The sequence below is a fragment of the Rhinichthys klamathensis genome, unplaced genomic scaffold (genome assembly GCF_029890125.1).
Source record: "Rhinichthys klamathensis goyatoka isolate OS25496 unplaced genomic scaffold, OSU_Roscu_1.1 h1tg000121l_1, whole genome shotgun sequence".
NCBI classification, from domain to species: Eukaryota; Metazoa; Chordata; class Actinopteri; order Cypriniformes; family Leuciscidae; genus Rhinichthys; species Rhinichthys klamathensis.
Window position 1 is genome coordinate 5,498,989 of NW_026606658.1, and position 14,327 is coordinate 5,513,315.

The following is a 14,327-nucleotide window of genomic DNA, read 5'->3' on the forward strand; positions in this document are numbered from 1 at the left end:
TTGCAATGACATCCCCCCAACCTCGCACGGGACCCCAGGATAATTATTACTAGCAGAGGTGAGAAATTCCCGGGATGCCATTTAACACATGGACAGATGACATCAGAGGAAATCTGGGGACCTGAGGCAAACATATGGAGCTGGAGAGCAGAAACAAACAGTTTACTAAACACGCTTAAACATATTCATTATCACATGTCAAGCCTACACACACAGGCATGTTTAAAGCTTACAGATCGCATAGACCCTTAAGAAACATTTTAATTGGGGTGACAGCATCTTGTTTTATATTTTGTGTACTAGAGGCTGTAATACGTCACAATTGTACATTTCATATGGCCAATGCAGCATTTTTTATACAGTTTTTCCCTCATCACATCTTTCTAGATGTTTACCAGTGTTGACGGTCACTGTGGCAGAAAGCCTTTCACAATCTGACTAATACACACACTCATAGTATGAGCTAACATCCTACTTCTCCAGGGAGTTCAGATGGACAAGGACACACACACACACACACATCTCCAGGGAGCCGTGGATAGAGACGCATTACGAGTACCCCCTCAAATCATAACGCATCAAACCCTGCAGAGCTCCTCAGAACCTCAGAAAACAGAGATCTCACGCTGCCTCCCAGCATCCCTGACATTTCATACATCACTTTGATAGATCACCTTATCAGTGCAGCCGCTCACCGGCATAAGAGCTGTATTCATAAGGCCACGAGAGCCCACGAGCTGATAGAAGTATACAGCATATTCATCATTATCTTCTTAGCATTGTTTTGATGTGATAAGGGCTGAAAGCATTAAATGAGGATGCATTATTTCTAGCTGTAATTTCACTTTCTGATGCAACAGGGCTGCAAATGTTGAAAACAGAACGGTGACGGCTGAAGGTGTGTTGATATTCTGTCATGCCTTGTGGATCAATCAGGGGATATTGCAGGTTGTTGCCTATTATGGATGCAATATGGGGATGATGGGATTGATTGCGAGCGTGAAGCTGGTAAGATTAAAGCAATGAAAAATATAGCTTTTCGTTTTTAGCAGAGGTTCTTTATACACAGGGGTGAAGAAAACACTCAGGGTGGTGATAAGACTTTCATTGCTCATCCTTTGCTATCCATATTACGCACTGAACAGAATGGAATAGAACAGAACATGTTAAAGGTAGTTTTAGGGGGTTTTTTTCAGCAAGGTTTTACCTATTAAGGGGGGCATGGCAAGGCTATGGGATAGTGCACAGTCAGCAGATTAAACCCCTTCAGGGTGATAAAAATTGCAAAATCATCCTGCTTATTATGTGGCTATTTTCCACATAAGTAAATAATTAAACACAAAATGTTAATTTGGCATATTTTATTTCCTCAAGATGAATCGCAGTACCTGCTCGAGCGGTCTGTTATCAGTTGTAGCGGTTGTTGTTGTAGAATAACAGACCACTAGATGGCACGATTGAAGAATCAGAATTGAGTATTGCAGTGAGCCGCTGAGTAAAAATAAAGAATAAATGAAATAAATGAATGATGCATGATTCTGCACTAAGATTGGGAAAGTTTGTAAAATGACTGCCAGTGCCAGTTAAACTTAAAGCAGACAGTGAATCCACTTCACAAACTACCAAAACAACGTGTCTACACCAGACGCAAGTGGCACGACACAAGAATTTTAAAGAATGTTGGTAGTCAGACAGTTGACGGCACCCACTGACTTCAATAGTAGGAAACAAATACTATGGAAGTCAATGGGTGTCGTCAACTGTCTGGTTACCAACATTCTTCAAAGCATATTATTTTGTGTTCAACAGAAGAAAGAAACTCATAGATGTTTGGAACAATATGAGGGTGAGTAAATAATGACAACATTTCCATTTTTGAGTGAACTATTCCTTTAACATCACCTACTGCATGGGTTCCGATTTTTAAAAGCAAATAATATATAGCTGGCTATATTTTTTAGCAAGGCAATCCCTCACAAGGGAATCATCAGAGGTCCTCCTTGGCATCAAGATCCCTTGGTTAACTGCACCTTTAGTTACAGGAACAACCCTCGTGGAGCAACCTAAGGTTAAGTGGCTCGCTCCAGAGCACAATGGTGTTCGTTCATGGATCGTTCCTCTGGGATTTGAGCTTGCAACCTTTTGGTTACCAGCCCAGATCTTTAACTACTAGATTACACCACAATCTACTGAAAACAGTCGAGGAAAAGTCCACTATATGGCTATATAGTGTAAACAGTTAAACACAAACTTTGGGTTTAAGGCCAGTTATGGAGATGCATGAAAGAGAGAGAGGGAGAGACTGAGAGAGACTTCAGTTCCTATCCTATAGCCCTTAAGAGTAGTCCCAAGTCATATTATTAAAAACAATAAATGTATCAGCACAACTGACACACAAAATTACCCCCCACACAAGCCAATTACGAGTACTCATATTCTCAGGTGGACTGAAGAAACCCTAACAGGTGTACACGCTCATACACACATACACGTAGGCTTATCCCTGAAGAGCACGCCACTTAAGTTGTCAGACTCCGATCGGAGTCTTTTGGACAGGTGTACACACAAACATAATATCCCCAAAGAGTGAAGTAGTGGAGAAAGGGGGGAAGGAGGGCGAAGTCTTAATTTCCTGTGTGATGTGGCAGCGACCTTCCCACCATGCACACACACGCACACACACACTTGTTGGGATATATGATTGTATTAGATGAGGTCATACACCTCACACACCTGTTCATATGACTCACACTGACAAGAGATCTGCGGGGAAGTGTTTATATCCAGAGAATCTATTTCATACACACTCTATTAGATGAGATCAACACAACACGGTGACATAGAGCAGAAAAATAAGACTGATAGGAAACCCACACAAACACACACACACACACACACATTGTGGAATGTGTGCTGCTGGGTCCAGACAGCACAATACTTGTGAATGATCCTAACTGGCTGTTGCTATTGCAGGGAGGTAAATTTATCTGAGCTGTAAGTGTGTTAGTTTGCGGGTTTACTTAACTATACTTTAAAGACAAAATTGTCAGGAGAAATCATTGTCAGTCTCCCTTTGAGAACATTAACAAATAATATAAATAGATACATGATGTAGCCTAAAAAAAATCCACTAATAAGTATATTATATTAATGTTATGGCCGCTAAATTATTAAAGTAAAATTATTTATATTTAAATATCATATAAAATATGAAACATTTTCTAATAAAAAAAAAATAAAACTCTATAAACTTTTAAAGTTTTACACACGAATTAAGGCATCAAAACTTTATAACATCCAGTATGAAAAAATAATATATTTAATTTTAGATTAGCTTTTTTTAAATGACATTAAAACAGTGTTACTAAATTATTAGGTTATTTAAAGATTAATGTTAAGTGAGAATTAGAATACTAATTATAAAAAAATAATAAATGAGCATGCACAATTCAATCAATATCCACAATAATCTAAATAAAGTTGATGCAGTACAGATGTATTGTGCATTCCTGATTTTTTTTTTATTCTAAAAAAAGTTTACTTTTAGGTGTAGGGTTAAGGTTAGTCTTTATTAATAATAATTAACTTTACGTATATTAAAAAAGTCTATGACATGAATTTAGATCTGGCTATCACACATCACTCAGTCTTTAAGTGTTACTGAGATGTGTTTTTGCCCGAGTGTGTACGTGCCTCTCCCCTCCACCATCCAGACACCTTTAGGATATTTTAGTCCTGGGACCAGCGCTGTTGACACCCATTCGCTGCAACACTTGTTCCTCCATCTCAAGCAGACAAACGCTCCACCTACACACTGACATGCAGAGAGACAAGGATTCCTCCACATCTCGTCTTCCTCTCGGAGGAGAATGGGTCATATGCAAATGCATGTCTCCGCATGGGCAGTAGTTTCCCACAGGCAGAAGGAGAAAGAGTGTTCCCTCCCTCTCTGCACTCTTTCAATAGTCCTTTTCTTCTGCCGCTAAGCCCCTCTATGCCCGATAGTGGCCCGCTGCATAGGTAGCAAAACCCCTTTTCTCCCCCTCACAAGCTTTAAAACACAATAGCTCACTTAAGCGCGCACACACACACACACACAAATACACACAGAAACCAACCAATAAAGTATAGCCGTGCACAACTAAAAAGAGGGTTCATGAAACCTGGGCTCTTCTGGGGAGAGTGAAAATGAGGGAGAGATGAAGGAGAGAGAAATAAAAAGGAGGTTTTTTGTTTAGGAGTAATGCTTCCTCTCCTTCCGTGGGACCAATGAACAGGCTGATCATTAATCCCCATTTGTAAAAGCATAGAGATGTTTGGAGCGCTGTTTGCTGAGAGCCAAATTTGGACAGGGCCGCAGGAATTAAGCAGCACCTGAAATGAACCGTGTACGGATCTTGGTTCTTTACAGGCCAGAGGATGATTAGGAAAAGAATCCTATTTAAGACTATTTACTATAAATTTCCATGGGGATTTGCAACATAATTCACCAGTGTAAGTTATTCAAAAGAAAAAAAATGATTTCACTCCAACTCTGAAACAATATCTCTGCTAGCATAATCAAGGCCGTATATGTAGGGAAAAATAATATTATTCAATAAACAGAGCATTTCCAAGAATAACAAAGATAATCCAATAAACCATACAATCTAATTAAATCTTAATATAGGTATTTAAGTCCCGCCCTACATTATTTAATATGAATAATTTTGTTTAATTTACAAGTACACTACCATTCAAAAGTTTGGGGTCAGAAAGATTTTCTTTTGAAAAAAATTATTATACTTTTATTCAAAATGACAATAAAGACAATTATTAATGTTTTAATTTATTTCAAATAAATGTTGTTCTTTTGAACTTTCTATTCATTAAAGAATCCTGAAAAAAAAAGTAAGAAGTACAACTGATTTCAACATTGATAATAAGAAGAAATATTTTTTGAGCAGCAAATCAGCATATTAGAATGATTTCTGAAGGATCATGTGACACTGAAGACTGGAGTAATGATGCTGAAAATTCAGCTTTACCATCACAGGAATAAATTACATTTTAAAATATATAAAAATACAAACAGTTATTATATATTTTAAATTGTAATAATATTTAACAATATTACTGAATTTGTTTTCAAAAACATTTTAAAAATCCCACCGGTCCTAAACTTTAGTCACATTACAAAAGTTGTGTTTGCTGTCTCATGTTGTGTGTATTGTCATGTCATATGTAGCACTAAGGCCTGAGTGGCTATCACTTTTGCCAATAATGGAGTCCTATTACCCTTTCTTTTCTTTTCATTCACCTAATCAACAAAACAAAAGGGCCAATTTCCTTTTCTGACCCTTCTAAAGAAAGCGAACAAATGCGTACAATGCAAGAGAAACCACAAACTGGACCTCAATCAAATAGAAATGCACCACCACGCTCTGTCTACAAAGTTCTCACTCACATACAGTGTTTTTCACGTGCTTAAACACACATTAACACACCGGCCCTTAACAAGAAGGAAGCCATGTTTGTCATGCAAAGCACAGGAAGGGAGAGAAGAGGAGCTATCTTGCCAGTTTACAACAGTCCTTCACTGTCACCTCAGCAGGCCTCCAAAACACTGACCCCCATCTTCAACAAATCCCTCCCCCATGTGACCTCCACATGGGGGGGGGGGGGGGGGGGGGGGGGGGGGGGCAAACTGAAAGGGAATGGGGGAGTAAGACGAAAAAAACAAGGGCTGCTTCTGAGCTTTGTTACCGAGAGATCTATTCACAGAGTGTGTATTTGTGTGTTGGGGGCTTTAACACACAGCCAATTTGTTACGCTGGACGCCTCACAATGGCACAGGGGGGGGAAAGTGAAGTCATACTTGAGGCAATGCATGGGCGCCCATGGCAGAGGTCACTAAACATCACCCTGCTACTGTGTCTTAGAGAAAGAGTCAAAAGAGGAGAGGAGAAGAAGAGAGGAGAGGAAAGTGCATTGCAGATGGACTTTAGGAGGAAGTCAACGAAAGGATGATGGATAAATGAAAATTTCCTCCTCGGCTAAACCTCAAGCACCAGGGAGAGACCCTAAATGTTAGCAGATGGCGTTAAAAATGCCCTAGCAGCATGTCCCGAAGAAAAAAGGTTTCTCCTCACTCACATATACCTAGAAAAACAAATGCAAAAAAAAAACAAAGAAATAGTACACATTTTCCTAAACTATAAAGCGTCTACTTAATGTGCACAAGTAAGAGAAAAAACAAGCATGTGTGTTTATTGAGTTCAACCCTAGAAAGTCTGGTACGGGGTGTGGAAATAGCCCAGCGCAGTAATTAAAGTTTTATCAGCCAAATAAATTCCGCTACACCCATTTTATCACAGAGCTGGCAGTGGCCTGACGTTGGCCATAGCTCTCCGAAGGTAATGACAGTAAACAAGCTAAACATTTCTCATCATTCGTTGGGTGTTCCACTGTGAGTGTTTGTAAAAACGCAGTCAAGTAAAACTTTGGGGGTTCTGCTCATTTCAGAGGTGTAAATCCTTCTCCTAAAATGTCTCGGTATAAAAATACAGCCTTGCTAAAGTTCTTTTGAAACGTAAGAGAAAGCCACTACAAAGCACAGCACGCTCACCAGCCGCTGCCATGTTTATTTTCTTAGCCATGCTAATACCGGTCAGCCACATTCCTCTATTCCCAAACTGAGAGGTTTCAAATTGCCCTGCAGTACTCTTGGAGAGGGCCAAAGGAGGACGGGACTGAAGGAGAGCTGCCCTGTGAACAACACCTGTCGTCTTCCGGACTATTAGCACCTTCACGTTTACAGCTCAAGGTCCTGATCGCCTTCATGTTACGCGCCGCGAGAACCCCAAGCGGCCGGGAATGCCGTTAGAATGAGTCCCACGTGGAAAGGTGAAAAAAGACACACTGGCACACAGTTTAAGCATCTCTAAAAAGAACCGAACCCTATCTTTATAAGGATTCCAAGAATTGTATTGTTTTGGGAATCTGCATGTTCAGAAGTTCTTAGTGACATACTTGAGATACTCTCAGTCGGCTTTCGAAGCAGTTGGTGATATAAGCTTTAAAATAAGATTAAGGCACACAGCTTTCAAGATGTTTAGACACCGTTCACCTTCCTCACATTCTACAGATAACTTCACCTGAAACAGTTTTAAATACTCTGAAAAACTGTTGACTATTTAGACTCTCTACAGAGAGTGTCTAAATAAATACTCTCTCTCTATTTTGACACTCTACAGAGTCAAAATCTGTGGGCTGTTCCCTGGGCCTGAACTTTACTGAGTTTACTAGAGACTTGTCTGTTACAATAAGGTATATGATCGAAATATATATATATATACATCGCTATATCTCTATAGAGTTTAGCATATTTTGTTTTCAGGGTAGGCCATTCAGGCAAGGTAGGCCAAAAGTCAAAGAGAGCTAATGAATTCTCTACCTTGTAAAACATTCTTCACCTTCCCAACAGCTCATCTCGGCGTTAACACCCTGCCTTTAGCCAAAGCAACAGGCACATCACAGATTTTTCACCTGATGGTGAAGTGCTGCTGTCACATGCTCACCGTGTAAAGGATTTAGCACTGAAAAAACGTTCCCTTCCCCCTCAGCCACTGTGTAGAAACCACTGTAACTTTTACAAACACTCCAAATGAAGGCAAATTACTCCAATCTGACTCATGAGAGTCAATACCATTTTCTTGATGGCCAAAAAAAAGTAGGATGAATAAATATTCACATATTTACTTTTTGAATTTTTGGAGTTACCCAGTTGGGATGATCCATAACATTTCAACACGACAGAGGAAAGGAAAGTTTGGTAATTATACTTTTTTTTTTTCTAAATACAGCAACTTTGTTTGCATTTGTGTGGTCACAGTTTAGGGTCCAATTCTCACTATTAACTAACTATTAACTACAACTTTTGCCTCAGTAACCTCCCAATTACTGCTTATTAATAAGGTAGGCTAGTTGTTAAGTTTAGGTATTGGGTAGGATTAAGGGATGTAAAATATGGTCGTGCAGAATAAGGCATTAATATTTGCTTTATAAGTAAACAGCCAATATCCTATAATGCATGCTAATAAGCAACTAGTTAATAGTGAGAATTGGACCCTAAACTAAAGTGTTACCATATAACCGTAAGACTCATTAGTGCAGCATGTCCCATCAGTGACTTATCAAGACAGCAATGGTGCCAACAATTAGGCCTTCTGATAAGAGCCACAATCAAGCAACTTCATATAGAAGACATAAGGGAGGCATTTTAATTATGTGGGATTGTTAAGTTGGTGAAGGTTATGTGAATTATAATTAGAGCTGAAGATGTTATGAACAGGCACGTCAGTTTAGTACAATATATTTTCTTGTGTAGATTTTAAACATTACAAGAATTCATAGTGTTCAAGTCAAGCCTTCTTTGGCTGATTTAAAATAGTCCTAAAGTAAGTGAGTTGAAATAAAAACATTCCATTCATCTTGATTATGGTAATTAAAGTGAAAGTAAGTCTGGTAAACACAAGGTGAATCCATCTAGAAGACAGTTTGCCTCCAGTGAACATTTACTGTTGGCCTTTACAAGAAACGGTGAAGCACTCAGGCGGGCCACATTCCAATTATACACGGTCTGATCAACACTCCTTACGGGGGCGCGGAGGGGGAGGGGCGTATGCTAATGACGCAGGGACGCGCACAGTCAGGGAGCGTTCATCACGCACCGGGAGATGGTGCGCTCTGAGGTCAACCCGTGACTTCAAATAATTAACGGTCAGGACGCATAAAGCGCCTGCGTGCATTTAAAGGAGAACAAACTTAAATGAATTTGGCCAAAAACAGTTATATATGATTGAGATCAAAATGATAAAACAAGCTTTATTTAACACAGAAGAATTAAGCTTGAAATATAATGACATAATATGTCACCAAATGCTATATCTGAAGGTGTTCATAAGATAAAATAGGTAGAAGCAGGTGCTATTGCACGGCTCAGGTGCGTTTAGATACCTGCAGTGCGGTGAGCAGTGCCAAACGCTCTATCTATGACAAAGCACTTATATCAACCCAACACCGCAGAAAAGCGCTGCAAAATGACCCTCAAGCCTCACGGTGTAAAATCATTCTAGGTTTCGAAACAATTTCAGAACACGCCTATGCTTTTACCGCATGGAAAAAAGATCATGAGCGATGCTTCAGCACCTATAAGTACCGAGGATGCTCTTTGCAATAGCGATGCTTTTAAGAGCGTTACAGAACGCCGAATGATAACAGGCACCCATCCGTTCTGCAGTTAAAAACAAACGACAACAGCAGCTGAGTGAGAAGGCATGCGAGAAACACTGCACATACATCTTTTTTATACCTGCACAAGTTGACATTTGCTGCAACGCACGAGAAACGCCTCCCGTCTGCTTTCAAAATGAGCCAATGTATCTCAGAAAGAGAGAGAAAAAAGAAAGACTCCTTTGTCAGCAAGTTCAGGTAGCAAAAAAACAATAGCGAGATGGTCAAATGGCATCTATGAAAAACCTAAGTGACATTTTTGTCTTCCCTTCCGATCAGGTAAGCACATATTTACAGGTCGCTCTAACGCGCGCACGCTGAGAGAACCGCTACATGGCGCGCGCATGGCGTCAGCCTGAGGAAAAGTGTCTTTCTTCACTCATCTCTTTATCAAAAAACACTTAACTCTGCAGATAAATCGTCGGAATGTTGAACGGTGCACTTTAATCTACAAAAGACGGAGTGTGGATGAATAAAAATGATTTTAAAAGTGTTTTCGAGTTTATATTCCCCATCACACGCGCGCGCAAGCGAGAAGTGAAGCACGCCCTCACATTTCTCATTATCGATTTCCTTAGTAAAATTACTAAGGCTCACGTCTATACCGCTCTGGAAACAGCTTACCAGATCAATCGTTATAATTCAAGAGAGCGAATAGGCAAGTACGATTTTAAGTTATTTACCACACATAAACCTGAAACCTACACACGTGCATTACAAAGCGGATGCATAAAGTCCCCAAAACAAATAAACTGTCAGTGCAGTAAGTCCAGCTGCAGCAGCGCGATTTATCAGGATTCTCTGCGCTGCTCGGGATGTATACGCATTCCTTATATAGGCTGCAGCAGTTGTTCTAGCAGCAGACAGCCCTTCAGATTCCTTTCCTTTTCTCTTCAGCGTTACCACCCAACTAGAAATGTGGCAGGCTGGCTGCAACAAACAGGTTGCTTTAACTGGCATCGTGCTCCAGAGCTCTCTGAGCCCCGGTCCCTGAGGGACGCCTAGACTGGCAGGACTGTTACATAAACACACCCTTATTTTTTTCTTTGTAAACTTCAATCGGAGTTCAAGAAGAAACTTTTCTGTCAAACATCACCGCGAACTGCATACATGCCCCTTTTTCCCAATGCAGCAGCAACACAGAGAAGCGTGCTTCTGTTATAAGGCAGTTTCTTATGAGCTACATTACAAAAGTGGGACTCGTAGCTGTACCACAGCAAGTGAAACCAGCCAAACTGTCACATCGGCGATGTAAACCCATGTATTCATAAACACTACGCTAAAATGTTTACATACACACTATTAGAGGTTATTCTTAGAATTCTGCTAGCTCGCTAGCTAACGTTACCTGCTACCACGCAGACAGCGGAACAGCCCATTGCAGATATATCAAAGTTTGTTGTCAACGAAAATAAAACAAAATCCTCCCAAGCACCCGCTCTATTCATAAACACGTATTTATGAAAGCATTTCCACCACTTCAATCGCTCAAACTGGTTCATGCGAAACCAAATCACCCGCATCGGACCAAACAGGTACATTTTGAACGAGAAAATAAGTTTCATTTCGTTCGAATCTAAAGAGGAAAATCCAACAATAACGACCAATGAGAGTAACAGATTCGAATCGAATTAATTTGTTTAATTATAAAGCTTTATAAAGTGAACTCAAGGCGAAGAGAAATAAAAGGGGAACAAAAGCGAGATTCACTTGTATGGGACTGGCTGCGTATAACGGTCCGCGCTCGCGCTGTGTACCACTAGGCGGTGAGAGAGTCGCGAGCGCGGCAGGTATAACGGTACACCAGATAGGGGCTATAACACAGCGCTACTTTCCAGCACTTTTTGGGGCTCGAGAAGTTCTGCCAGCGGCCCGGAGTCCAGAGTTGAATGAAATCAGCCGTCGCCAAGCAAAGCGAAGGGTTTTTACTCACCGTTTGTCCTCCTCGGGTTCGCCTGCTTTCTGCGCTTACACCTGGGGCCATCCGCCATGATCCTTTCGCTGTGTCTAAATGCTGCTGGAGAGTCACCTCCTCTCGCCCCCACACCTCCCCTCCCTCCCTTCTACTCCACCTCCCCTCCCTGCACCTGGTTTACGACACTCGGCTTTACGACATTACCTTCTGGCTCCTATACCTCTCTCTCTGTCGCTCAGACCCCCGTCTCTGGCCAACTCCCGCCCCTCACACCACGCGCTCCCTGTGGCGCTGCTGCCTGTCCGAAACGGTCACTGATCAACCTGTCCATGTACACGTAGAGGACTTCAAAAATCTATGTTGATTGACAGCTCAAAGGAAGCATAACTGTCTGGGCAAAACAAACATTTCCAAGCTTGTACAACAACCGAAAAGCGCAATGGTAAACATTCAACCTGAATCAAGCGTCATATATATTTTTTTTTTACAGTCAGAGTGGGGGCGGGGAAAGTTTGACGCGTGCACCTGTTTATGGTGCGCGCGCGCAAGCACTAGCACACATAGCCTACACATACACATCGACACAATCTGCAACTTTTCTTATTCATGATGAGGCAGAAATCTGCATGTCATAAAACTAGTCTCAGCAAGAAGTAAACGGCAACATGTTATATAGGGGACACTGGGGCTAGTTGTCACACTTTTTACTCCAAAAAGTAGGCTATTTAATCCAATCTAGGCTATAATGTTCAAGTATATAACTATTTTTTTTTACATTTCCATTGTTATTGCCCATTACAAAACACATATGGTTAACATAGCCCTGCATTCATCTTTTGTGACAACATGCAGTAGTACCAGGTATGGGGTAAGTTGTCACAATCTAAACCAGCAGCTTTTTGTAATAAATAATTAATAAATAATGCAATAAATAAATGAACAAAGTGCAAAACATTCACAAAATATATATATAAAAAAATGTCAAAGGTAAAATAGGCTACAAATTATCTAATGACTTTTTGTGTATTGTAATTAGTAAATAATACGCTATAAAATTACAATATTTAAAACATGTGACAAGCTTTGACTTGACATATAAAAATAGTGTCCTGAGAACACTAACCATATAGTTGACCCTTGTATTTTATTATGTTTTTTCTTTTTTTTCTTGGAAAAGCTTTTTGGAAAATATGATGACATTGGAATATTACCTTGAAGGATAAAATTCACGAAACTTACACTACTTTAAGATGATTTTTAACAAGGTTTTGACTCCCCTTTTGATTCAGAACGTCACAGTTCTGACATACAATCCTTGTGACAACTAGACCCAGTATCTCTTATATACTTCATTATATTACTTCAGATAGAATTTCCAAAAATTTCAAATGGTTGTATCTGACAAGATCATTCAGACAGTTTTAAATCTTTTATATGCTAGTCAGTTTTCCCCATAAGTTTTGAATTATATATAACTGTTTTTATTTAGTCCATATTGAATTCAAAGGAACATGGTTGGAACTTCAAAGTAGTGCCATTCATTTATTAATTATTAATTATCATGACACATGACTGATGCTATCAGTGGCTGAGTTTTTTTTTAAAGAGTGCACATCTTATCGTAATGTAATATTTGACAAACACATCAGTGAAATAAGCATATCTAATGCACTTGACAGTTTTTCAGGTTGGCGAAAGCTTTCTAAATAACTGTGACATAAGGTCTAATGCTATTTGCCTTTTGCCATCTCTTTACTGGCATAAATGTATACGCATCTAGATGTCTAGGAGAGACTGTGTATTCGTATTATAACTTTCAAGAATGAAGAAAATATGTGTTTGAGTATGTGTACGTGTGTGTGATTGGGTAGGAAGGAGGAGGAATGCAGTGTGTGTCCCAAGGCCCAGGGAGGATCATGGGACCCTCACTGCAATGATTCAGTCCTCCACCCAAAGAAAGAGCTCGCTGTTCCCCAGGGATGTTTACTCCTCTGACTCTGACCAGGGAGAGAGCGCGTGAGAGGCAGAGAGAAAGAGACAGAGAGAAAGAGAGGGAGAGAGAGAGAGGGAGAGAGAGAGAGAGAGAGAGAGGGAGAGAGAGAGAGAGAGAGAGAGAGAGGGAGAGAGAGAGAGGGAGAGAGAGAGAGAGAGAGAGAGAGAGAGAGAGAGAGAGAGAGAGAGGGAGAGAGAGACAGAGAGAGAGAGAGAGAACTGACACCAAGTAAAAAGAAATTGAAGGCCAGAGAAAAGTTTGACGTAGAGAAATGTTTAAGATAATACTGGATGAGTTAAGATTTAATCTAAACAAACCTTTGTGCCATCCAATGCCAAATATCAATAATGGCCAATGAAAAAGATTCTCTGCTTAAGTGCATTTCTTTAGAAATATGAATGCAGCAGCCAAAATAGGAGCAAGCACATTCATACTTTGTACACAGACCGAAGCACCAACACGGTACTTTCTGAAGGTCTGCCGTTCTCTGTCACAGGTCACAAAAGCAAGTGCTGCAGCAATGGCGGGATAGGGCTATTCTTGTACCTGATGACTATCAGGTTTCTGTCAGACCTCAACTGGGTGTGGTGTACTTAGCATGGGACTGCAGTGTACAGTCCGTATTGATTGAGTGAAGACACTATATAATCTCACAATGATATGCTGTGAATCAAAGTGAGTTGCACAAGGCTATAAGAAAAATACTCAACAAAATAATCAGTGTAAAATTAATTAAAAATTCCCATTTATTTACTCTTAAAATCCACCTATTGGAAAAGATAAAAATTTAAATGTTGTCATTATTTATATACTCACCCTCATGTTGTTCCGAATCCGTATTATTAAACAAAAGGAGCAGTGCATGGCGTGCACAGACCTCCTCAGGGGCGGAGGGACCAAAAAGGTCCCTCTAATTTTTTTTATTTATTTAATAGTACCTGCATTTTTATTCTCTCTTTTCAGCCAACTTGTGAGAGGGATGCTTCCTTTGGCTGCATCAGAGAGTTCCTTGATTTTTTTTTTTTTCTTGGCATTCTAAGAAAATTTGTTGATACAATTATTAGAATGCATAACACATCAAATGAAAGTAGGGAAATGATGATAATATTACTAAATATTACTTAATTTACCAAACAAAATCAAGAA

The 14,327-nt window shown here is 40.0% G+C and overlaps 1 protein-coding gene across 2 annotated transcripts in view; it reads right to left on the reverse strand.

Annotated features, from left to right (window-relative positions):
* zeb1b (zinc finger E-box binding homeobox 1b) overlaps window positions 1–11,330 on the reverse strand; it is a 61,462-nt gene extending 50,132 nt beyond the window's left edge. Inside the window, exon 1 of one of the 2 annotated variants that reach the window (XM_056255672.1) lies at window positions 11,207–11,330. In XM_056255672.1, coding sequence (XP_056111647.1) covers window positions 11,207–11,264 — 58 coding nt within the window. In that variant the 5' untranslated portion in view covers window positions 11,265–11,330. Of the gene's footprint in view, window positions 1–9,352; window positions 9,481–11,206 lie in introns of those variants that run through there. The other variant, XM_056255673.1, reaches the window with a different exon arrangement.
* Between the last annotated feature and the right edge of the window lie 2,997 nt (window positions 11,331–14,327).